This window comes from Cervus elaphus, chromosome 9, assembly GCF_910594005.1.
Source record: "Cervus elaphus chromosome 9, mCerEla1.1, whole genome shotgun sequence".
Lineage (NCBI taxonomy): Eukaryota > Metazoa > Chordata > Mammalia > Artiodactyla > Cervidae > Cervus > Cervus elaphus.
The window spans coordinates 48,726,178-48,753,757 of NC_057823.1; the positions used below are offsets into that span (position 1 = coordinate 48,726,178).

At 46.5% G+C, this 27,580-nt stretch overlaps 1 protein-coding gene across 1 annotated transcript in view; it reads left to right on the forward strand.

Annotated features, from left to right (window-relative positions):
- The window catches only part of LOC122700159, a 64,499-nt gene extending 38,898 nt beyond the window's left edge, over nucleotides 1–25,601 (forward strand). The window contains exons 2-4 of the mRNA XM_043912832.1: nucleotides 19,223–19,410; nucleotides 23,716–24,159; nucleotides 24,884–25,601. Of these exons, the coding sequence (XP_043768767.1) occupies nucleotides 23,716–24,159; nucleotides 24,884–25,159 (720 nt within the window). The 5' untranslated portion in view covers nucleotides 19,223–19,410 and the 3' untranslated portion in view covers nucleotides 25,160–25,601. The remainder of the gene's footprint in view (nucleotides 1–19,222; nucleotides 19,411–23,715; nucleotides 24,160–24,883) is intronic.
- Nucleotides 25,602–27,580: the final 1,979 nt, after the last annotated feature.

Sequence of the window (27,580 nt, forward strand, 5' to 3'; positions counted from 1 at the left end):
CCAGAAAGGACCAGCAGGGAGGGCCTGCAGCCCAGGTATGTGGGGCTTCTCCTAGCCTGGGCAGAGTTCAGTCTTCATCCTGCAGGCTCCAGGTACCATGCTGGAGGGAAGTGGTTTGGTTGTGAACAATTTCAGAAGACCCAAGCAGAGCAAAAGTTGAAAATCAATTCTCCTCTCTTCTGAATCTCTGTGTGAGCATGTTAATTGAGTGGGCAAGGGTCAGGAGTCTGTGTTTCTCTTTTAAATTTCTAACATTTCTCATTCATGTTTGCTCGACTTGAAGCCAGCACTGTGTTGGGCTATCTGGGTCTGTCTGTTGGCCCAGCCACCTGAAGTTCCATGCTGCCTGTCCCCAAGCTTCTCATACTGGTAATAGCAGTTGGTACCTTCTGGGCAGTTTGACCTTGTAAACCGGCTGTCTGAGGGATCCCTCAGTGGTGTGTGAGCCCCGAGGGAATTTTATTTCCTTTCTCTTTCCAGGCGCTGGGTTGCTCTTCCACATCATTCATTAGGGCAGGCAGTCTGGAACATGGTGTGGATTTGCATCACCGTGTCATTTACAAGGACATGTGGCCTTGGACATTGGGCAAGTTAATCGTTTGTTCAGAAATTCAGTTCCCTCCCCTGGAGAGATACATTGCAGTTTATGGACTCTGCCTGGGAGAGGCCACAGGAGCCCAGAGCTTGAGCCCCATCGTGGCTCAGCCGAGGGCAAAGCTGGCATTCCAGGGCACCTTGCAAGATCCTCGACTGTCAGGACAATGATGGGGGGGGGGGCGGTCACTGCTGTTGTTCAAGTGCGAGTGATTATTACAGGTCCTGCATCTCTCCACCCTGGCTGCCCACACCACAGGGGTCACCCCAGACAGGGCTTGATGTTTTAAGTGCCCCCTTTGCTCACTACACAACATATGCTTTTCTTCCAAGAAGCCTGCATGACTTCTGCATGATCTTCTGGCTGATGAAGTGGCCAGCCCTTGTGGGCTCTGAACCTGAGGGTTCAGGGTTTCTTGATTCACAGGTGCCTTGAAGGCATCTGTTGTCACGGTCTGGCTCCCCACAAACTTTCCCTCTGCCCTATATTTCCTTAATTACCCATTGTGCCAAAAGGTTTGATGACAAAGCCCAGCAATGCTTTTTCACTGGCCAGTCAATTGGCTATGCTTTCAGCTACTGTAAATTTGCAAAAATCCCTCTTCAATAGGTCCTGTTGGGTCTGGAGCCATTTTGACTGGTAGCAAATGGAAAAGACACAGTATCAGAGAAAGAAGAGAATGAATGAGGGGGTCAGCTCTAGTGGGCGCCAGGGGCCCCTGAGCAACAATCACTCCCTTACAATCCTTTCCCTCTGCTTTTTTTTTTACTTAAAAAATGGCACAAACCACAATATAACAACTATAACAAAAATGTTGCTTTAATCACTCCTAATCCCATCAGTCAAGCAAATCAACTGTTTTTAATTTTGGCTTCCAGAGTTTGTCTGTAAGCAGATGTTTTTCTAAATAGCTGTAATTGGAACACGGTTTTGCATTCTGTGTTCCCCCTTCTCTGCTAAGCCTGGCCTCACATTGCTACAATCTTCCTGGGTATCATTTTTAATGGCGCACTTCATTGTGGCCTCTGGAATTCACTTACCATCCCTGTAAATAGCCATCACATCATTACTTATAACAGCTAAAATTAGCTGGGAAACAAGTATCTGGGTTATTCTATAATTTCTCAATGTTATTGAATTCTAGAAGTATCTGGCCTTAACATGCTTCTTTGGGAAGGCACATCACTGTTCCAAGCATGGAGCTGTTCTCTATGCCTCCTGTGTAAATAAATACATTTTATATTTTCAAAGGAAGCTCCAGCCCAGACCCCTTTGTCTGTCAAGAGCACAACCGGAGATTGTGACTTTTTTGAGTATGAATTTACCTTCTTCGCCATCTCCTCCTCCATCATCATCAGCAGCACCACCTTACTAAGAGCTGCCATTTGTTGAGCATTTACCCTGTGCCAGGCACTGTATTTTTCATCATTATTTTGTTTAACGCCATCACTTACTACTGCGTCTATCCTCCGCCACAGATGAGCACACTGAAGCTCAGGACGCTGGAGTGGCTGGTCTGAAGTCTAGTAGCTCTCAGGAGTGAGAGGCCTCATCCAGCTCCCAGAACCCCACCCTGGGAGGCATGCCTCTAAGGTGACTGAACCTTTGTACCATCTAGCTCCTCACACAAGGGCCTTTCGCCCAGGGCAGTTGGTTAAGGGTTCCCAAGGTGGGCTTCTGGGCCCAGGGAGCCTACTGTCTTAGTCCTTCTGGCTGCTGTAACAGAATACCACAGACTTGTAGCTTCTAAACAACAGAAACTTATTTCTCACAGTAATGGAGGCCGGGAGGTCCATGATCATGGCACTGGCAGATTCAGGGTCTGGGGAGGGCCTGCTTTGTGTAAACCTCATATAGCAGGAAGGCAAGGGAACTGTCTGGGTCCCATTATAAGGGCACTAACTCCACGCTGAGAGCTCCACCCTCATGACTTCATCTCCTCCCCCACCTTCTAGTATTTCTTTGGGCGTTAGGTTTTGAAATATGAATTTTTGGGCCACAAACATTCAATCCATAGAGTGCACTTACTACAATGAACTTTTCTCTTGAGGGAAAAGCAGAACTTTTCCCACCCCACAGGAACCCTGGGCAGAACGGAGAGTCTATTGAAGATGGGAGTCCAGTGGCCATGTTTCCTTTACAGAAATCAAGGCCCAGAGATGCCAAGAGATGGGAAGTGCCTGCCCCAAAGTTGGGTCATTGGCACAACACCCACCCCACAGGAGCTGGGTCGCCTGACCCTGTCCTCCTCACTGGGAAGTGATTTCAACACACTCCATCTAAAAGTGAAGGAGAAGCCTTAGAAAACTCTAACCTCTTTCTTCTTAGAGCATGCTGATACTGTCACATAAACCACGCAGGGCAGGAACAGGAGAGAAGGCAGTCACTGAACTCGGCCTGCTGGCAGACAGCATCGACTCAGAGACTTCAGAAAAGCAACCCTGACTTGACTTGTCAGACTCATTACAAAACTTCCTACCAAAGGGATTGCCGAAAAGACGGGGCTCTTTGCTCTTTTGAGTTTTCCATAGGCAGCCAAACCCCTGAGAGGGACCTTTACTACGACCACAGCCTTTCCTGGGTAGAATTAAAGCTGCTACAGGAAGACACAGCTTCATTCACTAGTTCTTTCACCAAGTCTTTATGGAGACTTTCTGTGCCAGGTAATGGAATAATGGGGGAATAAGACCAGTTTCCTGTCCATATGGAACATCCTCTTTGGTGGGGATAACAAACTAGTAAACAAGATACTTTCTGAAGATCAGTAATTTGAGGGAGAAGGGAGGAGTGATGGGGACAGTGGGTGGAGGTGGGGCAGGAAACCAACTTGGAGCGAGTGGTCTGGGATGGACGGCCCTTCTGGGGAAGAGGCACATGAGCTGAGACCCAACAGAAGCAGCTCAGAACTTGGGGCAGAGCACTCAGGCCTTAAGGTGGGAAACAGCTGGGGGCATTGCCAAAACAGAAAGAAGGGCAATATGACAGGATGAGATGCTTTATTAGGTTCAGCATTAGTGCTGTTTCGAGCAAAGAGAGAGAGCCGCTGGGGTTCCTGGCCTGCCTCACCTTCTTCACTCACCCACCTGGGCTGTGTTCCTCCTTGGTCTCTGTACATCTCTCCCATCGTCACCTGTGTGCACACTCCAGGGAGCAGCATGTGGCCAGGCACTAGTGCATGCAGACAGCAGTCCTTCAAGGTGCAGTGCTCCCTTCAGATTCTCCGTTCCCTCAATCTGATGGCTTGTGTACATCTCAGAGAGCTACTCCTCATTGGAGGCCGTTAACAGATCGAAACAGCTTTTCCCGGATTTTGTGGAGTAATAAGCCTTGTTATGTTTACCTTTTGGTTCCTAGGTGGAGTGCTAAGGTTTGCAGAAAGCCCACTTGTGGTTATTTAATTGCCGAAAGTTGCTCTTGTTAAGGACTTGTAGCCCAACAGCCGTTAGTTCTGAGATAGCCCTGACCAGGCCCTGCCTACTCATTTGCTGGTTCCTGATGGCAGCCATGAAATTAAAAGACACTTACTCCTTGGAAGGAAAGTTATGACCAACCTAGATAGCATATTAAAAAACAGAGACATTACTTTGCCAACAAAGGTCCATCTGGTCAAGGCTATGGTTTTTCCAGTGGTCATGTATGGATGTGAGAGTTGGACTGTGAAGAAAGCTGAGGGCCAAAAAATTGATACTTTTGAACTGTGGTATTGGAGAAGACTCTTGAGAGTCCCTTGGACTGCAAGGAGATCCAACCAGTCCATCCTAAAGGAGATCAGTCCTGCATGTTCATTGGAAGGACTGATGCTGAAGCTGAAACTCCAGTACTTTGGCCACCTGATGCAAAGAGTTGACTCATTGGAAAAGACCCTGATGCTGGGAGGGATTTGGGGCAGGAGGAGAAGGGGACAACAGAGGATGAGATGGCTGGATGGCATCACCGACTCGATGGGCATGGGTTTGGGTAGACTCCGGGAGTTGGTGATGGACAGGGAGGCCATCGCCTGGCGTGCTGTGATTCATGGGGTTGCAAAGAGTCGGCCATGACTGAGCGACTGAACTGAGCTGAACTGATGGGCGTGAACGGACTCCCAGATCTCAGTGCCTGCGGGCAGGGCCCATCCAGGTGTGCACTGCCCTGAGGCTGTGCTGCTGAGGTCTGGGCCTGGCTCAGCACTGACTGAGGAGAGGCCCTGCCAGCCCATCTCCTCCCGTCCTGAGGATGCAGATGGGGCAGGGGGTTGATAGGGGATCCTCCCCCTTCCCACGGCCCTGACTCTGGCTGCCACTCCTGGGTATAGACAACACACTTGATCTGTGTCCCCTGCAGGATGCAAGGCCTTTCATGAAGACCACAGTACACAGGCCCCTGTCTGCTGATTTTCTGGGAACAGCCTCATCTACTTATTCTAATTAAACCTTTTATTTCAGGATCATTGTAGATGCGCATGCAATTGTGAGCAACAGTACAGAGAGCTCCTGCGTACTGTTTATCCAGCTTCCTCCAATGGTAATGTCTTGCAAAACTCTAGTTCAATATCACATCCAGAATAGTGAGCTTGACTGTCAAGATAGAGACAGAAGAATCCCCATAAGAATCCCTCACGTTGCCTGTTTACAGCCACACCCACTCCCTATCCCTCCACCCCTCCTTAACCATTTGCAACCAGTAAACTCTTCTCCATTTATGTAAATATTTGTCATTTCAAGAACGTTATGTAAATGAGCTCACCCAGAATGTACCTTTAGGAATGTACCTGTACCAACTTAGTGTAATTTTCTGGAGAGTCCTTGTTGTGTGAATCAATAGCTGCTTTATTTTTACCATCGAGTAGCACCAGATGGCGTTAGTGGTAAAGAACCTGCTTGCCAGTGCAGGAGACGTGAGAGACATGGGTTCGATCCCTGGAGAAGGGCATGGCAACCCACTCCAGTATTCTTGCCTGGAGAATCCCATGGACAGAGGAGCCTGATGAGCTACAGTCCATGGGATTGCAAAGTGTCGGACATGACTGGAGCAACTCAGCATAGCATCCATGCTATGGGTGGGCCACTGTCTGCTTAACCTTTCACCTGTTGAAGGATGTATGGGTTGTTACCTGTTTTGTGATACTCTGAATAAAACTACTAACATGAGTCTTCATTTCTCTAGGATAAATGCCCATCTTTGAGATTGCTGCATTCTATGATAGGTGCATGTTCAGTTTTTTTTTTTTTTTTTAAGAAACTGTTTTCTTGAGTGACTGTTTTACCTTCTTACCAGCAATGAGTGATTCAGTTTCTGTATATCTTCTCCAACATTTGGTGTTGTCACTGTTTTGTTTTTTTTTAATTTAATCATTCTTATAGATGCATAGTGATATCTCATTGTGGGTTTTTTAATTTTTTTAATTTATCTATTTATTTGTGGCTGCACTGGGTCTTTGCTGTGCTTGGACTTCCTCTAGTTGCAGCAAGTGGAGGATACTCTATGGTTGTGGTGCATGGGCTTCTCATTGTGGTGGCTTCTCTTGTTTCAGGACACGGGTTCTAGGGTGTGCAGGCTCAGTAGTTGTGGCTACCGGGTTTCAGAGCACGGGCTTAGTAGTTGTGGCACACAGGTTTAGCCACCTTGTGGCAAGTGGGATCCTCCCAGGCCAGAGATCCAACTGGCGTCCCGTGCACTGACAGGCTGGATTCTTAACCACTGGACCACTAAGGAAGCCCTCTGGGATTTAAATGTACATTTTCCTAACAGATAGTGGTGTTAAACATCTTTTCATGTGTGTTTTGCCCATCTGCATATCCTTTTTGGTGAAATATCTTTTCTTGTCTTTTGTCCATTTTCTGATTGGATTGTTTGGGTTTTTTTACTGGTCCATTTTGTAATTTGTTTACCTGCGGGGATAATAGTCCTTTGTCAGATATGCGGCTTGCAAATATTTTCTCCCACTCTATAGCTTGTTTTTTCATTCTCTTAGAAAGGTGTTTTTCAGAGCAAGTGTTCTTAATTTTGATGAGGTCCAATTTATCAATTGTTCCTTTTATGGAACAATTTTTGTCATTACATCTATGAAATCTTTCTTGGCCTTGTAGACTTATTTTGTTCTAAAAGTTTTATAGTTTTAAATTTATGTTTGTGATATTCTTTGAGTTAATTTTCAAAATAAAATGTGAGACTTAGGTTGAGGTTCATTTTTGTAACCCACAGATGTCCAATTGTTCTATCACCATTTGTTGAAAAGGCTACCCTCTCTAATGATTTGCTTTTGCACTTTTGTCAGAAATCAGCTGGGCATGTATGTGCTGTGCTTAGTCGCTCAGTCATGTCTGACTCTTTGCGACCCCATGGACATGTACCTGTGGGCCTATTTCTGGGTTCTTTCCTGTTTCGTTGATCTGTGTGTATCTCTACCAATACCACACTATCTTGGTTGCTGTAGTATTAATGCATAGTAAATCTTAAAATCAGGTAGAGTGATTCTTCTCATTTTATTCTTTTTCAAAAATTATTTTAGCTATTCTGGTTCCTTTGTCTTTCCATGTAAATTTTAGGATAATCTTGCCTGTATCTATAAATGATCTTGTTGGAGTTTTGATAGAAATTTTGAGTTGTTTTTTTATGAATAACTTTTCTCTAGCTAGCACATATTTTGTGTATTATTTTTAGTAGGACTAAAATTTTTAAATTAGCAAAAAAGAGAAATGATTACATATACAAGTACACCAAAACATATGCATCCTGCATAATCTATTTCATAACCAAACTGTCTTTCAGTTAATATATTATGACTCTTTTTTCATAGCAATGAACACATTTCTATATTATAATTTTAAACTAATTCATAATATTTACCTGTGTGTATATAGTATCCTTTATCTGACCGATCTCCCATTGTTTAGGTCAAATATTTAGTCAAATTTTTAGGGACTTTCTTTTTTAAATTTATTTTTCATTTAACTTATTCTGTTATAAACTACACTGTGATAAGTACTTTAAAGCCATATCTCTGAAAATATCTTCCAGTTATTTTCTTAGGAAAAACATTTTTGAGTAAATAGCTGTTATCCTCTAGAATGTTATGTTTTCCTGAACTTAGATGGAGATTCAGTTCCCAGAACTGAAGATAATGTTTGTTTATTTGCTTGAAACAGGGTTGAGCATCAACCCTTTTTACCTCTGGCTTGCCTTCCATCCCCATTTATCCTCTTGGAATGCTCCCCCCACCCCCCCACCCCTGCCCCGACTCAGACTTGGATAGGAGAGGGGACAGATGAGAGATCCAAGTCCTCCACAGCTCTCTGCTCTTAACATCTCTGAGGCTCTCTCTGTAGGTCAGAGCTCTGTGTTCTATTTCTAACCCCAGATGTAAACCAGATGAGAAACAGATCCTGTGCCTTCCTTTTAGATTTCCCCCACACCCCTGCATTTGCCCAGTGAGTCTCTAAAGGTGGTTCTGCCTTTCTGGAAAAAGGTGCACAGGGACTCATGGGCCCACTTTCCACCTCCACTGTTACTTACAAGCCTCTCCCCCCAGCCCAGAGTAGCCTGTGACTGTTTTCAGAAAATTCTTTATGGGCTTCAAAGAGTAACAGGATAGTTTTCTGGGATGCTTGTTAAAATTCTTGAATATATTTAAAGGATTTACATTTTCAAAGAGAGAATGTTTTCTCTTTGATGTTGAGAAAAGGTTTTTTTTTCCTTTCCTGTGAATTTAAATAATTTGCTTGACTTTCTAGTGGAAAGACTGCAGCGTTCTTACATTCTAGATGTGGCATTTGTTAGACTAATGATTGACTGCAGGGAGTGTGTGTGAATGATTTTGAAATATGTTTTCAAACCAGTGGCCATCTGTAAGTTGTCAGCTTTAAAGAAAAAAGATGTCTTGCATGAATAGAAGTTTCATTTCTTTGAAAGAAATAGTCACACAGAAAAAAAATCAGAAATAATAGTTTAAAATGATCTTTAATGATGACCCAAAGTGTGTCTTCCAGAAGAAATGGAATCAGTCTTCCCCCTTGTGGATAACAAGGGAAGTACCTATTTTCCCCACTGAAAGTTACATGAAAGAGTTCTGAGGGAACGGTAGGGCATAACGATTTTTCTTCCTTCTCATTTAAAAGTAATGGTTAGTACATTTTACGTAAAGTTTGTGTTGAAGTAATAGAATATCTCCATAATAGCTGATTGGCTTTATGAGTGGTATTTTAAAATACACACACAAAATAAGTACAAAGGTTAATGTCAGATTATATGTATACTTTATACAATATTCCTTCCTATCTATCTGTCACTTTAGAGATTCCTGACTCGTGTCCTCAGAGCACTGGCAGCCCTTTGGGAGAGGTCACTCTTCATGTCTAGGTCTTGTGAGCTGAGAGGTTTGGGGTACTCTGAGAAGTTGTGGACATGGAGCCTGGGGACCCATGGGAGAGGTAACAGTAATTATCACTGTCATCTGGTAGGGAGGTTACTGTGTTCCAGGCACTCTTATCATTTATGACTATTCTCTACATTAATTCTTGTCACAAGCCTAGGCTGCTATTATCCCCACTTCACAGCTGAGGACTCTGAGACTCAGAGAGGGCCAGTGGCAAAGCCCCGCAGGGGACGGGGAGCACAGAAGCGGCTCTGGGAATCCGGGGAGGCAGAAGGAGGCCGTTCTATCTGTGCACAGTCTGAGAAAGGGGAACAGGAGAGGGAAGAGGACCTGTTACAAGCCCAGTTGTATCCCCCCCAATTCACATGTTACAGCCTAACATCTAGTACCTTCAAGTGTAGTTTGGAGATAAGGTCTTTTTTTTTAATTTAAATTTATTTATTTTTAATTGAAAGATAATTGCTTTACAATATTGTGTTGGTTTCTGCCATATACCAACATGAATTTGTCATAGAGTCTTTAAAGAGACAGTGAAGGCAAAACGAGGTCATTAGGAGGGGCTCTAATCCAATATGGCTGATGTCCTTATGTGTATGCGTGCTCAGTCATGTCTGACTCTTTGTGACCCCATGGACTGTAGCCCACCAGGCTCCTCTGTCCATGGAATTCTCCAGGCAAGAATACTGGAGTGGGTAGCTATTCCTTCTCCAGGGGATCTTCCCAACCCAGGGATCGAACCTGTGTCTCCTGAATTGGCAGATTCTTTACCATTGGGAAGCCTGTAGAGGCATATGACTGGTGTCCTTATAAGAAGAGGAGACTAGGACATGGGCATGCGCATGGGATGACACAGTGAGAAGGGACCCATCTATAAGCAAAGGAGCAAGGCCTCAAAAGAAATCAACCCTGCCTGTACCTCGATCTCAGACTTCTAGCCTCCAGGACTGTGAGAAAATAAATTTAAGTATTTACATCACCAGTCTGTGGGATTGTATTATGGCAGCCCTAGCAGATTAATACAGCTTCTGGGGTCTCCATGGGGGTTTCTTGGAGGAAGGCTGCTGGCTTGCTCGGGTGGGAGTAGAGCTGCCATGTGAGAGTGACACAGGGGGCGGCATGCCAGGTCTGTTGGCATCGCAAGTTCAGTTGCCCAGGGGGCGCTTGGTTAGTGGAGGGAGGAGCTAGGTGGTAAAGGGCCTAGAATGCCCGAAGAATTTGGATTTGGTGTCCTAAGCAAGAGGGAGCCATCCAAGGTATTTCAGCAAGGGAGTGATAGGATAAAATCAGAAATTTAGAAAGAGAGGTCTGGAGCAGGTTGGGTTGGCAGGGGAGTATCTGAAGATTGGGACCAGCTGAAAGAGGCTGCAGTTGTCTGGGTGAGAGCTTTAAGGGACTAAGTGAGCATGACTGGGGAACAGGTCAGAAGTAGGTCCCCAGAAGGAACAGTTCATAGGTGACATGGCAGCCACACAGTAGGGATCCACATGGCACTGTCTGAGAGGTAAGAGGCATGACCACTTTGGTGCAGGGGAGGTGAGGGTCGGAGAAGGAGGAGGACTTGGGTACCTCCTCTTAGTGGTACCTAAGAGCTATAAAACCCTTAGTGGTACCTGTCCACTGCTGTGACTGGTGTGTAGAAAAGTATGTCTTCTATTTGACACTGGGCCGTGCCGTGTTAGCATCTTGAGATCAGCCAGGTTGAGAGTATTTATACCAGGGAACCCATCAGAGCTTGGTCGTGTTGTTTTTGAGAGTTGGTTTACTTGAACACCACTGAGCAAAAGAGATTTTAGGGGGATGATTAAACTGTTCTCTCTATATTTTTTATTGACATATAGGTGATTTACAATGTTGTGCTAGTTTCAGGTGTATAGCACAATGACTCAGTTATACATATACATGTATAGCTATTTTTAAATTCTTTTTCCTTATTGATTATTACAAAATATTGAGTATAGTTGCCTGTGCTATACAGTAGGTCCTTGCTGGTTATCTATTTTATATACAGTAAAGTGTATATGTTAACCCCAAACTCCTAATTTATCCCTCTCCACCCTCCTTTCCCCTTTGGCAAGCATAAGTTGATTTTCCTATGTCTGTGGGTCTATTTCTGTCTTCTAAATAAGTTCATCTGTATCTCTCTCTTTTTTAGATCCCATATATAAGCAATATTATATGATATTTGTTTTTGCCTGACTTACTTCACTTGTATGATAATCTCTAGGTTCATCTTTGTTGCTGCAAATGGCATTATTTCCTTCTTTTTCAGGGCTGAGTAGTATTCAATTGTGTATGTATGTATATCTTCTTTATCTATTCATCTGTTGATGGGCATTTAGGTTGCTCCCATGTCTTGGTTATTATAAATAATGCTGCAATGAACATTGGGGTGCATGTATCTTTTTGAATTATAGTTTTCTCTGTATATGTGTCTAGGAGTGGGATTGCTGGATCATATGGTAACTATTTTTAGTTTTTTTAAGGAACCTCTATACTGTTCTTCCTAGTGGTGATACCAATTTGCATTCCCACCAACAGTGTAGGAGGTGAACAGTTCTATATTTTGATTAAGGTCATGATTACATATTGGTGTGTGTTTGTCAAAATTTGTAGATCTGTTCACTCAATAGGGTACATTTTATTAACTAAAAAAGAGATATATAACTTGAAATATTTATAAATTAACAAATTTATATGAAAATGCAAAGAACATACAATATGTTTTATTTTTATATTTTAAAACTGTAAAATATTTTTTTCAAAAGACCAAAGCTGATATACTCCCATAGCTAATTTCAAGGCATATAATAAATTTATAGCAGTGGTTCATAACTGAAGACTATTTCCCTCCCAGGGGACACTTGGCAATGTCTGTGGACATTTTGGTTGTCACAACTCAGGGGGTGGGCGCTGCAGGCATCTAGAGAGTAGATGCTGTTAAACATCCTACAGCGCACAGAAGAGAATTCCCACAACAGAGAATCATCTGGCTCAGAATGTGAGTAGTGCCAGGAGCTAGAAACTCTGATCACAGTAGTTGAGGCAGTGTGGTATGCATGGATCAACAAAACAGAAGAGAAAGTCCAGGAGGTATGGACCCACACATCTATGATTGAATTCTCACAAAGATGCTAAAGTATTTCAATAAGGGAAAGGAAAGTCTTTTCAGCCAGCAGTGTTAGCATAATGAATATCCAAATGGAAAAATAAGTCTTGATTCCTATCTCAAATCATATCCATTAACTCAAAAGAATCATAGACCTAATATAAAAGGTAAAGCTATAGAGCTTCCAGAAGATAACACAGAAATATATCCTCACAGACTTGGGATGGGCAAAGATTTCTAAGGATACCAAAAGCACAAATGAAAGAAAAATGTATTTTATCAAATTTAAAAATTCTGTCCCCTAGAAAGACATTGTTAAGAAATTGAAAAGGTGAGGTACAGCTTGGTAGAAAGTATTCACAATTCCTATTTCTGACAAAAGACTTGCATCCAGCATGTATAAAAGCTCTTAGAACGTAACAGTAAGACAGACAACCTTACAAAAAATATATATTTTGAAAAGGAGGTTCCTGTGCCTGCATAATAGCATAAGCTTACTATACTTCATTCCTCCCATTGACTGTAATTCAAGATTCTGAACAAGATACAAAAACCAACTACCTAAGAACTCTAAAAAGCAGAAACAGATTGTGAGGAGAGTCAAAACTTGGGCAAGTGATCCATGCAGGGATGGTTTTACCAGGTTCTTTTGTTTTCTCTGTGTGTCTGTCTGTCTCTCTGCTTTGCATAGAGGGCCAGCTACAGGAGTACAATAGCAAAAGCAGCAGTGGCCGGAGGTGGACCCTGGAAGGACAGAGAACGTGGAGGAAATCCAGGAGGAGAGAGAACCAGAAAAGAGGTCCTTTTTTTAGAAAAAAATTTTAATTAGAGTATAGCTGCTCTACAATGTTGTGTTAGTTTCTTGCGTACAGCAAAGTGGATCAGTCATATGTATACATGGAGCCCCTCTTTTCTGGATTTCCTTCCCATTTAGGTCACCAGAGAGCACTGAGTAGAATGCCCTGTGCTATACGGCAGGTTCTCACTAGTTGTCTATTTTATATATAGGAGTGTATATAGTGTTAAAAGTCTTGACCTAACCCCTGGGCTACACATGAATGGGACAGACCCAAATCAGTACAGCCAGGCTTTGGGACCAAACTCAGGTTTAAACCATGTACATAAAAACTTTTTAAAATGAGTTTTATGATTTCAGGGACCCATCTTTTTAGCCTATTCACTAAATAATGTAAGCTCAGGACAGACCCAAACCACCACTGCAACGCAACAAAGACTTAGAAAACTGAACTTAGATTTGAATCACTGCATACAAAAGGTAAGACGGAACTTGCAGCTTGAACCTGAATTGCCTTCTAAAACAAAAGCATCAACTGTCTCCAGAGGATTCTATACAGGACCCAAATCTACAACATAATATTCATAATGTCCAGGATATTTCAAAATTACCTAGCATACAAAGAACCAGAAAAATGTGGCCAGTTCTCAAGGGAAAATAGATGCCAGTTCCAAGGTAACCCAGGTGGCACTAGTGGTAGAGAAACCGCCTGCCACTGCAGGAGACATAAGAGACTTGGGTTCAATCCCTGGGTCAGGAAGATCCCCTGGAGAAGGGCATGCCAACCCACTCCAGTATTCTTGCCTGAAGAAGCCCACGGACAGAGGAGCCTGGCAGGCTACAGTCCATAGGGTTGCAGAGTTGGACATGACTGAAGCAACTTGGCATGAACCAAGGTAACCCATGTGTTGCAATTATCAAAGACTTCAAAGGAGATGTGATAACCGTGTTCCATCAGGTTACAAATATATTGGAAATGATTAAAAGGATAGAAGTTCTTCAACAGAGAAATAAAACTATAAAAAAGAACCAGATGGAAATGTTAGAACTGAAAAATTCAAAATCTGAAATTGAAAAATTCACTGGATGATTTCAATAGCAGATTGGTGATGACCAGAGGAAAAACCTGTAAACTTGAAGAAATCAAGGGAAATTACACAATCTGAGGAACAGAGGAAAAAAGAAAATTAGAAAAAATGAACAGAGCTCCAGGGATCTGTGGGAAAATGTATTTTTAAAAAATAACATGTGTGTTATTGGAGTCCCAGAAGGAGAGGAGAAGCAAGCTGGGAAGAAAATATTTGACAAATATTTGGCCTAAAGCTTCCCAAATTTGGTGAAAGAAAGAAATTGACATATTCAAGAGGCTCTACCAATTCCCAAAAGGATAAAATATGAAAAATAATCTATCGTGACAGAGAGTAAGTCAGTTGCCTGGGGTTGGACTTGAGGGAGGGACAGAACAGAAGTGCAGGGGGAAGTTTGGGGGGATGATAAAAGTATCTGTTAGCCTGACTGTGGTGATGGTTTCTCAAGTGTGGATATAAGTGAAAACTTATCAAATTGTGCACTTTGAATAGATGCAGTTTATATTAATTTTTTCTTTCTTTTTTTTTTTTTTTTTGCCATGCTGAACTTGTGGGATCTTTATTTCCTGACCAGGGATCAAATCTGGGTCCCTGGCACTGAAAGCCCATGTCCTAACCACTGGACTGCCAGGGAGGTCCCACCAGGACTTTAACAATAACAAAGAAGTTGTTAGAGTTGGCAAATGATTTGGACAGAAATGAAGATAACATAAATTGACAACATGCACATGTTTGTTGTTCAGTCACCAGGTCGTGTCTGACTCTGCAACCCTGTCGACTGCAGCACACCAGACCTCCCTGTCCCTCACCATCACCTGGAGTTTGCCCAAGTTCATGTCCATTGAGTCAGTGATGCCATCCAACCATTTCATCCTCTCTTACCCTCTTCTCCTGCCTTCAATCTTTCCCAGCATCAGGAAAAGACCATGTACATGAAAAGATGCTAAATACCATTAGTCATTTATGCAAATTAAAACCATAAAGATATACCACTACATACCCACTAGAATGGCAACATTTCATTTTTTTTTCAAGCCATTTGAAGGATATTTTATTTTATTTTTTTCATTTATTTTTATTAGTTGGAGGCTAATTACTTTACAATATTATAGTGGTTTTTGCCATACATTGACATGAATCAGCCATGGATTTACATGTGTTCCCCATCCTGAACACCCCTCCCCATCCCATCCCTCCGGGTCATCCCAGTGCACCAGCCCTGAATACTTGTCTCATGCATCCAACCTGGGCTGATGATCTGTTTCACACTTGATAATATACATGTTTCAATGCTATTCTCTCAGATCATCCCACCCTCACCTTCTCCCAGAGTCCAAAAGTCTGTTCTATACATCTGTATCTCTTTTTCTGTCTTGCATATAGCGTTATCGTTACCATCTTTCTAAATTCCATATATATGCATTAGTATACTGTATTGGTCTTTATCTTTCTGGCTTACTTCACTCTGTATAATGGGCTCCAGTTTCATCCATCTCATTAGAACTGATTCAAATGTATTCTTTTTAATGGCTGAGTTAATATTCCATTGTGTGTATGTACCATAGCTTTCTTATCCATTTGTCTATTGATGGGCATCTAGGTTGCTTCCATGTCTTGGCTATCATAAACAGTGCTGTGATGAACATTGAGGTGCATGTGTCTCTTTCAGATCTGGTTTCCTCAGTGTATATGCCCAGGAGTGGGATTGCTGGGTCATATGGCAGTTCTATTTCCAGTTTTTTAAGGAATCTCCACACTGTTCTCCATAGTGGCTGTACTAGTTTGCATTCCCACCAACAGTGTAAGAGGGTTCCCTTTTCTCCACACCCTCTCCAGCATTTATTGCTTGTAGACTTTTGGATAGCGGCCATCCTGACTGGCGTGTAATGGTACCTCATTGTGGTTTTGATTTGCATTTCTCTAATAATGAGTGATGTTGAGCATCTTTTCATGTGTTTGTTAGCCATCTGTATGTCTTTTTTGGAGAAATGTCTTTTTAGATCTTTGGCCCATTTTTTGATTGGGTCATTTATTTTTCTGGAATTGAGCTGCAGGAGTTGCTTGTATATTTTTGAGATTAATCCTTTGTCTGTTGCTTTGTTTGCTATTATTTTCTCCCATTCTGAGGGCTGTCTTTTCACCTTACTTATAGTTTCCTTTGTTGTGCAAAAGCTTTTAAGTTTCATTAGGTCCCATTTGTTTATTTTTGCTTTTATTTCCAATATTCTGGGAGGTGGGTCATAGAGGATCTTGCTGTGATTTATGTTGGAGAGTGTTTTGCCTATGTTCTCTTCTAGGAGTTTTATAGTTTCTGGTCTTACATTGAGATCTTTAATCCATTTTGAGTTTATTATTGTGTATGGTGTTAGAAAGTGTTCTAGTTTCATTCTTTTACAAGTGGTTGACCAGTTTTCCCAGCACCACTTGTTAGAGAGGTTGTCTTTTTTCTGTTGTATATTCTTGCCTCCTTTGTCCAAGATAACGTGTCCATAGGTACGTGGATTTATCTCTGGGCTTCCAATTTTGTTCCACTGATCTATATTTCTGTCTTTGTGCCAGTACTATACTGTCTTGATGACTGTGGCTTTGTAGTAGATCCTGAAGTCAGGCAGGTTAATTCCTCCAGTTCCACTCTTCTTTCTCAAGATTAGAATGGCGACATTTTAAAATGATGGTGAGAATGTGTGATGGGCTTCCCTGGTGGCTCAGGCGGTCAAGAGTCTGCTTGCAACTCAGGAGACTTGGGTTTGATTTCTGCATCGGGAAGATACCCTTGAGAAGGGAACGGCAACCCACTCCAGTACTCTTGCCCGGAGAATTCCATGGACAGAGGAGCCTGGCAGGCTACTGTTATAGTCCATGGGTTCACAAAGAGTAGAACACAACTGAGCGACTAACACACACACAACACACAAGAGTGTGAAGCAACTAGAACCTTCATACATTGCTGTTGGGAATGTAAAAATGGAATAACCACTTTGGAAACAGTTTGGCAGTTTCTTATTTAAATATGCACTTACTATGTGCTCAAGTTATTTTTTTTTTTTTCATTCATTTGTTTTTATTTATTTATTTTTGGCTGTCTTGGTCTTCATTGCTGTGCAGGCTTTTTCCTAGTTGTGGCGAGCAGGGGCTACTCTTTCGTTGTGGTGCACAGGCTTCTTTTGTTGCAGAGCCCAAGATCTAGGGCACGAGGGCTTCAGGTGGTTGTGGTTCCTGGGCTCTAGAGCCTGCACAAGCTCAATAATTGTGTCACTGTTGAGCTTAGTTGCTTTGCAGCATGTGGAATCTTTCCAGACCAGGGACTGAACCTGTGTTTCCTGGTGGATAAACACCTTGTCATGCCATACAATGCTCTACTGCTCACTGATAAGAAGGAGCAAGCTGTGCCACAGTCGGAATGAGTCTTAAAATGTGGAACTAAGGTCACATATTAAAGAATACATACTGTGTGGTTCCATTTATTCTAGACTGCATCTTTACCATTGAAAAGCAAATCAGTGGTTGCTTGGAGTTGGGAAGTAGAGAGAGGATTACCTGAAAAGAGGTATTTCTGTATATTAATTTTGGGGTTGTCACATGGGTGTATAGATTTGTTATTATTGTTCAGTCGTGTCCGACTCTTTGCAACCCCATGGACTGCAGCACGCTAGGCTTCCCTGTCCTTCTCCATCTCCCAGAGCTTGCTCAAAACTCATGTCCATCGAGTCGGTGATGCCATCCAACCATCTCATCCTCTGTCTCCCCCTTCTCCTCCTGTCCTCAATCTTTCCCAGCATCAAGGTCTTTTCCAATGAGTCGGCTCTTTGCATCAGTGGCCAAAGTATTGGAGCTTCAGCTTCAGCATTAGTCCTTCCAATGAGTATTTAGGGTTGATTTTCTTTAGGATTGACAAGTTTGATCTCCTTGCAGTCCAAGGGACTCTCAAGAGTCGTCTCCAGCACCACAATTTGAAAGCATCAATTCTTTAGTGCTCAGCCTTCTTTATGGTCCAACTTTCACATCCATACATGACTACTGGAAAAACCATAACTCTGATTATGTGGGCCTTTTTCAGCAAAGTAATGTCTCTGCTTTTTAATATGCAGTTTGGGGTCGTCATAGCCTTTTTTCCAAAGAGAAAGTGTCTTTAAATTTCATGGCTGCAGTCACCATCTGCAGTGATTTTGGAGCCCAAAAAATTAAAATCTGTTACCGTTTCCATGGCTTCCCCACCTATTTGCCATGAAGTGATGGGATCAGCTGCCATGATCTTAGATTTTTGGTGAACCATGTACTTTACAGTGTGTATAAATTAGACCTTGATAACATTGATTTTTTTTTAAAGGTGACTGTTGCTGCTGCTGCTAAGTCACTTCAGTCGTGTCCGACTCTGTGCGACCCCATAGACGGCAGCCCACCAGACTCCCCTGTCCCTGGGATTCTCCAGGCAAGAACACTGGAGTTGGTTGCCATTTCCTTCTCCAATGCCTTAAAGTGAAAAGTGAAAGGGAAGTCGCTCAGTCATGTCTGACTCTCAGTGACCCCATGGACTGCAGCCTACCAGGCTCCTCCGTCCATGGGATTTTCCAGGCAAGAGTACTGGAGTGGGGTGCCATTGCCTTCTCCATAAAGATGACTATATAACACGAATTAAAATTATTATCAAACTGAAGAGATAAAAAAATATGGCATTGGTACCAAGGGATTCAAAGAGAGGGACAGAACAATAATTTCAAGAAACTGACTTGAGTTTGAAACAGTTAAGAATTTAGAATGCTTTGGTGTTTTAAATCAGGTTGAGAGAGAAATGATATATTCATAAATGATGTTGAATCAACTGACTAGCCATTCAAAATATAAAAATTCGAGCCTTATCTGTTACCACTTACAAAAAATAAATTCCATATGGATTCAGGAATTAAGTCTATTAAAAGAGAAAAGCTGACAGAAAGATGGGGGAGCCCTGCCTGGGCCTAGGGGTCCACTGAGTCACACTTTGCTTGGAATCTCCCACTGGGTAAACCTGTGTCCTGGAGACGCCCAGGCCTTGTGCCCCTCACCTCCACCCCATGGTGGGCTGGGGATCTCCTGTCTTGAGCCTTGAGGCTAAAGACTAACTCTGAAGTCCGCTTCTCCAGGCTGTCCTAGTGCTCAGGCTCAAGTCTCCAATCTGTACAGTGGTCTAATAGTCATGCAGCACTTTGCAGCTTGCACGTCTGTAGAGAGGACTGTGCGGGAATCACTCAGTGGGGTAAGCCACTAGGCGAGTGATGACAAACGCCCGTCTCTTCTCTCTGAGCAGGAGCTCCAGGCCTGGGAGAGAAGCTGGGGCTGCTGGCTCTGTGGGAGAGGGTAGACGTTCGGCACAATCAGTCCTCGCACGGCCGTCTCACTTCGTGCTCCCTAGTGACCAGGGAAGCACAACAGAGGAGAAATGGAGACCAGAAATCCAGGCCTTGGCTACACTCCCGAGGAGCCTGAGGCACCCAGGTAAGGAGAGGTGCAGACGGCCCCAGGCAGCGGAACAGATGCTTGAGACCCCTCCTCACCTTCTGCCGGAGGCCCTGGGGGACTCTGTGAGTCTCTGGCCACAAGTCTCCCAGTGAATTCACTGGCCCCGTTGTGGAGAACTGATCTGATTTCTGGAAAATGCCTGCCTGACCTTTGTCCCCCTGAGTCTCTGGGAAGGCTCTGGATTTAGCTGAATTAAGAGGCAGGTGATGATCACAGGTGTTGGGTGCTTGGGCAGGAGTCTCCATGGTAACAGAGCCATCTGGCTTTCTTGCCTGGCACCAGGCCTTATGACTTCATGATGGAATCTTCTCTACTAGGCAGCGAGGTTTCCCAGGGGGAAGAGGAGGCCAGGAGGAAGGGACCTGCCGAGGAGGCTTTGTCTTTTCACCCAGAGTTTGAAGATGAAGCTTAACCTTGTCATGACTCAGGGCTGCTGCTAACTCTGCAATGGCCGCTGGAGGTGGCATCCGGGGGGAGATAGTGTAAACAGCATTGTGCACTGGTCACCTTTGGCTGAGCCCCCTGGAGAGCTGGTGGAGGCAACTCTGACCTCCTTCGGTCCAGCCTGGCTTGTGGAGCGGAGCCAGGACCCAGGTGGGAAAGACTGAGGTCTGGGAGAGCTGTTGGCCCACCACTGGGAGGTCCACACTGGGCCAGCACCACCGCATGGCAGGAAGGGTAAGGCCTAGGTGAGCCCAGCCCACAGAGGGGCCCGCGGTCACAGCAATGGGCCTCTCCCCACAAGCTGCTCGCCAGAAGAGCCCTGCCAATCTTCATCCTTGTGTCAGAGCCCTTCATCCACATAGCCAGCCATCCAACCAACCTGTGTGAGGTAGTGTCCTAGGGCCGCTGAGATAAGTCACTGCAAACAGGATGATTCACACAGTGCAAACTGATTCTCTCACAGTTTTGAAGGTCAGGAGCCAAAATCAAGGTGTGGGCTGGGTCCTCCTTCGGGGCTCAGAAGGAGAATCTGTTCCCTGCCCCTCTCCCAGCTTCTGGTGGCTGCTGGCGATCCTTGGCATTTCTTGGCTTGTGTCAGCATTGCTCCAATCTCTGCCTCTGTGGTCACGTGGCATTCTCCCTGTGTCTGTGTCCAAATGTTCATCTTATAAGGACACCAGTCATTGGATTTGGAGTCCACTCTAATCTAGGATGACCTCATCATAACGATTCCATTTGCAAAGAGCCAATTTCTAAATAAGGCCTCATTCACAGCTACCAGGGGTTGGGACCTCCTATCTTACAGGGGACATGGTTCAACTCTTGATACCATGTAAGTCACAGTGAAAAGCCTTCAGAGGAGGGCAGACTCAGGTTCAAACCCCGGCACCACTGCTAGTCTGTCCCGTTTTCCTGACCCAGCAAAGCTGGAAAGGCAAATCTGTCCTCATGTGCTTCTAAGGACTCCCAGAGAGAGAGGACTCTCTGGGAGTGCCTGTGGGGTGTCTGGGGAGTGGCAGAAACTCAGCAAAGGTGGCTTGAGTGGGACATGTGGGACTCAGAGGAGGGCCTGGTCCCCTGTCTCCAGGAGCTCATGGTCAGCAGGGTAGCAGGCAATGACCAAGGGTTAAGGCTTGAGACGGGGACCTTGTGCTCAAGCTGTACACAGGAGTTGGGGCAAGCATGGACCAAGTGGCCTGTGGCAGAAGGTGGCACTCCAGCCCAAGGCCCCATCAAGGATCAAGAAGGCCAGGGCCAGAGCACAGTAGGTCCCTCCTGTGTGACCTAGGTCCCTCCTGTGTGACCCAGAAGCCACATGGGGACCCCACTATATACCCATGATCCTGACAAAGGTGGAACATGGGCTGGCTTTTCACTGACAGGTGCTCTGGGTACCTCTGTCCCCTCAGGGCCTGGACAGTAATTCCTCATTCTCCACCCCACCCAACCCTAAGACATGGCTTCTCCCTCCTGGTGACACTGAGTCTGGCAAGGACTTTTTTCCTGGCCAAGCCCAGTTCAGCGTTCTTTCTTCCTCTTTCTTTCACTTCAACCTTCCTTTTGTTCTTTCATTATTTGGTATCTACTGTATGTCAGGACTGTTGTAGACTCCAAGAATATAGAAGACAGATGGGCCTTGCCTAGGTGGAATTTATAAACAGTGAGATAAAAGGCATTAATCCAGTAATTATGCAGACAAATGTTGCACAGCAGAGGAATGGGTGCTCTAAATGAGAAGTCCCAGGGTGGTGGGAGTCAATGGTAGAGCAAAACAACCAAGCCAGGAGTTAGGGAAGAGACCCTAGGCCAGGAGCTGGAGCTAGTTGTCAACTAGGGGAAAGGAGAGGGGGAGAATCCAGGCAGGAGCGTTAGCACATGCAAAGGCCCTGTGGCAAGAGGATAGTTGGCAAGTAAGAAGGACCTAGAGAAGGTCTGCATGGCTGGAGTGGACAGAGTGTAGGGCATGTGGGTCTCAAGGAGGCATTTGCACACCATGTTCATTAGCATTACTCACACTAGCCCAGAGGTAGAGCAACCCAGTGTCCCTTCATGGATAATGGATAAACAAAATGGGATCCATCCACGCAATGGCATGTGACTCAGCCTTAAACAGGAAGGACAGCCTGCCACCTGCTCCAACAGGGATGGACCTTGAGCAGATGAGCCAGTCCCCAGAGAATAAGCACCATTAAGATTCCACCTCCCTGAGGTCCCTGTGTGTGTGCTCAGTCGCTTCAATTGTATCCTACTCTTTGTGACCCTGTGGACTGTAGCCCGCCAGGCTCCCCTGTCCATGGGGATTCTCCAGGCAAGAATACTGGAGCCGGGTGCCATGTCCTCCTCCAGGGGGTCTTCCCAAGCCAGGGATCGAACCCACATCTCTCGAGTCTCCTGTATTGCAGGTGGATTTTTTTTTACCGCACAGCCACTGGGGAAGCCCCTGAGGTCCCTAAGGTCGTCAAATTCATATAAAGTAGTCGAGGGCCAAGAGCTGGCGGGGAGGAGGGGGGAGTCAGTGTTTACTGGGGACAGAGGGTCAGTTTTACAAGGTGAGTGATGGAGATGATGGTGGTTAAGTGTGTCCCACCAGCCTTAGAGGTGGTCTACATGGTGTGAAGTTCATGTTGAGTGTGTTTTATCACAGTGAAAAGATGGGAGGGAAGCCCAAGGTGGATCTCTCAGGTGGGTCATAGGTGAGCACGGGCTTTGTCCGAGGCTCAGCCCCACCCCCTGTCCCTCTCACTAGACTTCAACCCTCACTCCATACCTGTCGCCGCTGGCCACTCACCAATCCCTGCCGGCCCCTGGGCAGCATGGACTGGCCTTGGGCAGCAGGCGGTGAGCCTGAAACAAAGCCATGAGAGCTTCCCCCAGGGGACCAGGCTCCTGCAGGGTAACCAGACCGTGATCCTGGAGGCACTCAGACCACAAACCAGTGTTATCAGGATATCTGGGAGGAGTGCACGTGATGAGGTTTCTCTAGAGGAGAGTCGGGCACCTGGGAGACTCAGAACTCTGGGCAACAGGACCGGGGCGGGGGTCCCACAGCCCACTGTGCAGCCTGTTGGGTCCCCTTTCCTTAGCACATGTGCGTGTGTGCTAAGTCTCTTCAGTCAAGTTGGACTCTTTGCAACCCCATGGACAGTAGCCTACCAGGCTCCTCTCTCCATGGAGATTCTCCAGGCAAGAATACTGGAGTGGGTTGCCATGCCCTCCTTCAGGGCATCTTCCCTACTCAGGGATCAACCCCACCTGTGTCTCCTGTGGTTCCTGCATTGCAGGCAGATTTTTAACCACTGAGCCATTGAGGAAGCCCATGGGGCATATGAGATGCACTGAAAGTCAGCAGGTTAGATCCATCACTTGTTGGAAAAGTATCAGTTGAGTGAAACAAGACTGCTCACACATGGAGTAGGCAGATCACTGATCAAGAAAAGTGTTTCAGTTCTGAAGTGAAGGGCAAGGTGATCCAGAGTCAGCTGGGGGAGGTGGGAGTCGGGAAGGCTCCTCTGAGCCAAGAGTCTAAGAGCAGATTTGGGCACAGGCTCTGAAGCAGGACCTACTTGCTATGACTGAGGAAGGACAAAAGGCTGACTAGTGTATCCAGGAGGGAGAAGGAGCCACTTCTGCAGTGAGACTGCAGATGCCGGCAGGCCGGGTGCCCTGAGGCTTGTGGGTAACCTGACCCTGGCTGGGAGCCACCCTGGGTTTTAACCAAGCAGAGCCACATTTGGAAAACCCCTCTAGCCTCCGGTGTTGGCAGGAGCAGGGGAGGGAAAGCTGGAGAGGCTAAGGGAGTTGGGTGCCATGACAGACGGAACACCCTTCTCTTCCCAGATGTCCCAGGAGAGCTGCAAGGCTGAGCCCAGAGTCTTGTCCTCTCCAAGGCTCCTGGAGGAGGACAACCCAGAGCCCCCATCCCAGCAACTACAGGCCACCAGTTCAGGGGGCAGCAAGTCCCTCGGCAACCTTGACCTCTCCATTGGGCCCCTGGTGGCCCTGGAGTACCTGCCCTTCTTCCGCACCTATGGGCAGCTCCTGGCTGAGGAGGAGTTGGCCCCACAGCCTGAGGTCTTCAGGGACCAAGGAGGAGACCAGAGTGTCAGAGAGGAAGACTTAGAGCTGCCAGTCGGCTTCTTCCCTTACTATCGCTCCAAGGAGGAGAGTTTCCCCAGCCTGGCCCTCCCTGGCAGGTCATGTGCAGGCTCCCGTGACCCTCCCGCCAGGAGAGAGGGGCTGGCCTGCTGCTGCTGCACGATAACAATCATCGGCGACTGCTCTGTGAGTGAGGGAGACTACAGAGGGTGTGCGGAGCAGCACTGGGTGCCCTGGGGCCCTCCAGACCCCTCCCAACCCTGACCCCAGTAGGCTTGGCCAGGCCCCCCCAGGGTCAGCTGGAGCAGTGTGTCATTGGTTAAGAGCACAGAGGCTGGAGGCAGATTGCCTCACTCAATCCTAGCTCGGCCACTTACTCGGAAAGTAGCCTGGGAATTGTTTTAAGCTTCATGATTCTCAGTTTCCTTATAAAGACAGAAAATAGTAGTAGCTACTATTTGTTTAGTTCTTAGGCTCCCAGACAAATGATTCATTTCATTTTTCCTAATAAGATTCCTATGAGGTAGGTATTATTCCCATTTTATGGAATGAGACTTGGAGAAGTTAAGCAACTTGGCCAGAGACACTGCTAGCAAGAGCAGTCCTGGGATTTGACCCAAAGCCCATGCCCCACAGAATCACTAATAGCCACTTCCAGCACCATGAAGCTGGCACCGATCCTGTGCCTGCAAGATGGAGGCAGTGGGATGAGTGGGTTCTAATCCCAGTTGGGAGCCCTGGGCTGGGGGTGGAGGGGGTGACCTGTACTGCTGAGAGCTTCCCTTCTGTAGATCAGACATGCCTTTCCCTTCTTTCCCTAGTGCTACTGTGGAGTGGAGGCCCAAGCCAGCCCTGGGTGCCAGGCCGAACCTGGGAGCCTGGCTGACGGTCTTATCTCTCCCTGACCCAGGCTCGCCCAGCAGACCTCACCTCCGGGCACTCTCACTCACCCACCCACTGCCCCATCCTGATGGTTTCAGCTGGGCCTTCCCGTGATAGTGGCCTGGACGCTCCTCTCTCCAGCGACATTGCCTTCAGGGCCCAGGCGCTTCATGCTTCAGGATTCGTGCCTTACTACAGAAGCCCCGAGGAGGGGCTGCACATGAGCCCTGGGCCCCCCACCTCTCCACTCTGGGGCGAGGAGTCCACAGGAAAGCTGCTCAGGCCCAGGGCAGCCACACTGTGAGGAAGCAGGAGCTGGTGGTGCCAGGAACCACCAGCAAACAGCCCTCAGTACCTGATGATCAGCACGCAAGAGGGGAAGTGACTGGGGGCAAGGCTCCAGGGCTCAGCTTGTCCTGGGACTGGAGCTGGCCTGGGTCCGCAGCCCCCAGGTCTTCATTTTCCCTTCTGGAGGGAGGCACTCAAGCCCAGGCTCTCCTGTTGGTCTCTAAAGAATACCCTGCACCCTACTAGTGGGTGGCTTGACCCCGGGGTCTGAGTCAGCAGCAGAGAGCTCAGCCTGCATCCCATGTGCAGCCACATCCCCAGGAAGTGACCCCACCACGCTGGCTGCTCCCACTCCTCTCTCCTAGCTGGAAAACCTGCCCAGTGGAGAGCACCTGTCCCAGGAGTGCCTCCACAAAGGGGAGGGAGCAGGGTTTGCCTGAACACTTGAGAGGTGCAGAGATCAGAGACTGGTTTGTAAATAAATCATTCCACTCCCAGGGTTGGACTTGGTGCACTAATTTGATGCTTTGGAGTAATACTTGTGGCTTCCATTTATGGAGCATGTACTGTATGCTAGGCGCTTCACAGAGATCATCTCCATAATCCCGAGGTGCAGACACTGGTGTCATCTGCGTTCTACAGCTAAAGAAACAAGCTCAGGGAGGTCAAGTAACGTGCCTGAGCTCACACAGCTCATAGAAAGAAGAGCTGGGATTCACACCCAGGTCCATCTGACCTGGGGCCTTGAGCACTTGAGCACTTGCCCTCATGACCCTCCTCGGGGAGCCTTGACACAGCCAGGAGAGAGTCAGCTACTGCCCAACAGGCTGCCCTGGACCTGTCCCCCCGCCCTCCTCACTGTCCCTCTGCCTTTCCTTCTCCAGCTCCTTGCTCTTTGGAGCAGCATATGTCTGCCGAGCCCCTGCCTACTTGGACCCCGTGGACATATTGTCTGGTACCCCAGCTCCAGGTTCACCCCGTGTACCACAGCAGAGGGCCCTGAGGCTGAAGCAGGTGGATAAGGGCAGTGTGCTACTCCCGGGACTCTGCACGTGGACGTTGGCCCCTGTTTGAAACCGTCCAGTCATACCTGTCATGTCCCACGTTCACAGCCACTCTGTCCCGCGGTGCTGGTTCCCTGCCCCCTTCTTCCGACCCATGCAACCCGGTGGCTGATTTCTGTTCCTGACCAGGGGGATGCCTGCCCCTGCTCCCCACTCTTCCTGATGATGGGGAAGTTGAGGAGGACGGGAAAGAAGGCAGTCAGTCATACTTCAGGTACATGCAAGAATTTCTTGTAAAAAAAAAAAAAGTTTCATTTTTGTTGTTTCCTACGATTTCCCTTTGGGCTGGGAGACTTGGGGTTGGGAGTGTGATGGATGAATCTAGTGGCTTTGCTGGAAGACTCCTTGGCTTGGTGTGAGGGGATTGGCCTGATTCCTTGTGTGTTCCTCAGAGCCGGGTCTGGGTGGGTCTGTGCTGGCTGGCATCCTTGAGCCCTCACTGCCCTCAAATAGTTAGGAGGTGTGTCTGGGTATGTGTTAGAAACCAGGGCCACCCTCTTCTGTGCTTTCTGAGCTGGTCCCCGGGGATGACTCCCTGGTCCTGTGTATGGGGCTCGTAGAGCTCATGTCGGGCTGGGAGCCCTGTCGCCAAAAACCATTATCTCCTGAGCAAGCAGGCGGGACCTCACTTGCTCATGGGGCTGAAGAGACCCTGGAGCTTTTCAAGACTGGGAGCTCTCTTGAGGGACTGGTTTGTAGGAAGGATCTTGGGCAGAGAGGTCCTGGATGGGAGGGTGGGAGGGCTTATCTTCAAGAGCAGGTTGCTTCTCATCCATCCAGCTAGCACCAGCCAGGAGCTGCTCTGGGTCAACACAGGCATGAACACTCGTGAGAACACAGAGGCTTGAACAAGGCTGAGAGGTAACTTACGATGAGTGTTTACTGTGTGCCAACCACAGTGCCGAGCACTGTACCTCACATAACATGTTGATTTTGAGTTCGGTACTGCTTCAGCTAGGTACTGTTAGCAGCCCCATTTTACAGAGAAGGAGGTCCAGACACAGGGGGATTAAATGGCCAACCAAAGAATACAGAGCTGGAAAGCTACGAGTCCACAGGATCGAAAATAATTGGACATGACTGGTGACTGAGCACAGACATTTAATACAAGCACAATAGTTATGAGCGTGGACTCCAGAGCTAGGTAGTGTTTAGATCCTGGCTCTAATGCTTTCCAGCTCTGCATTCTTTGGCTGGCCATTTAATCCCCCTGTACCTGGACATCCTCCTCTGTCAAATGGGGCTGCTAACAGTACCTAACTGAAGTTCTACGGAACTCAAAATCCACATCTATTTCCATGTGATATATTGGGCTTTCCTAGTGGCTCAGATGGTAAAGAATCCACTTGCAATGTGGGAGACCTGGGTTCAAT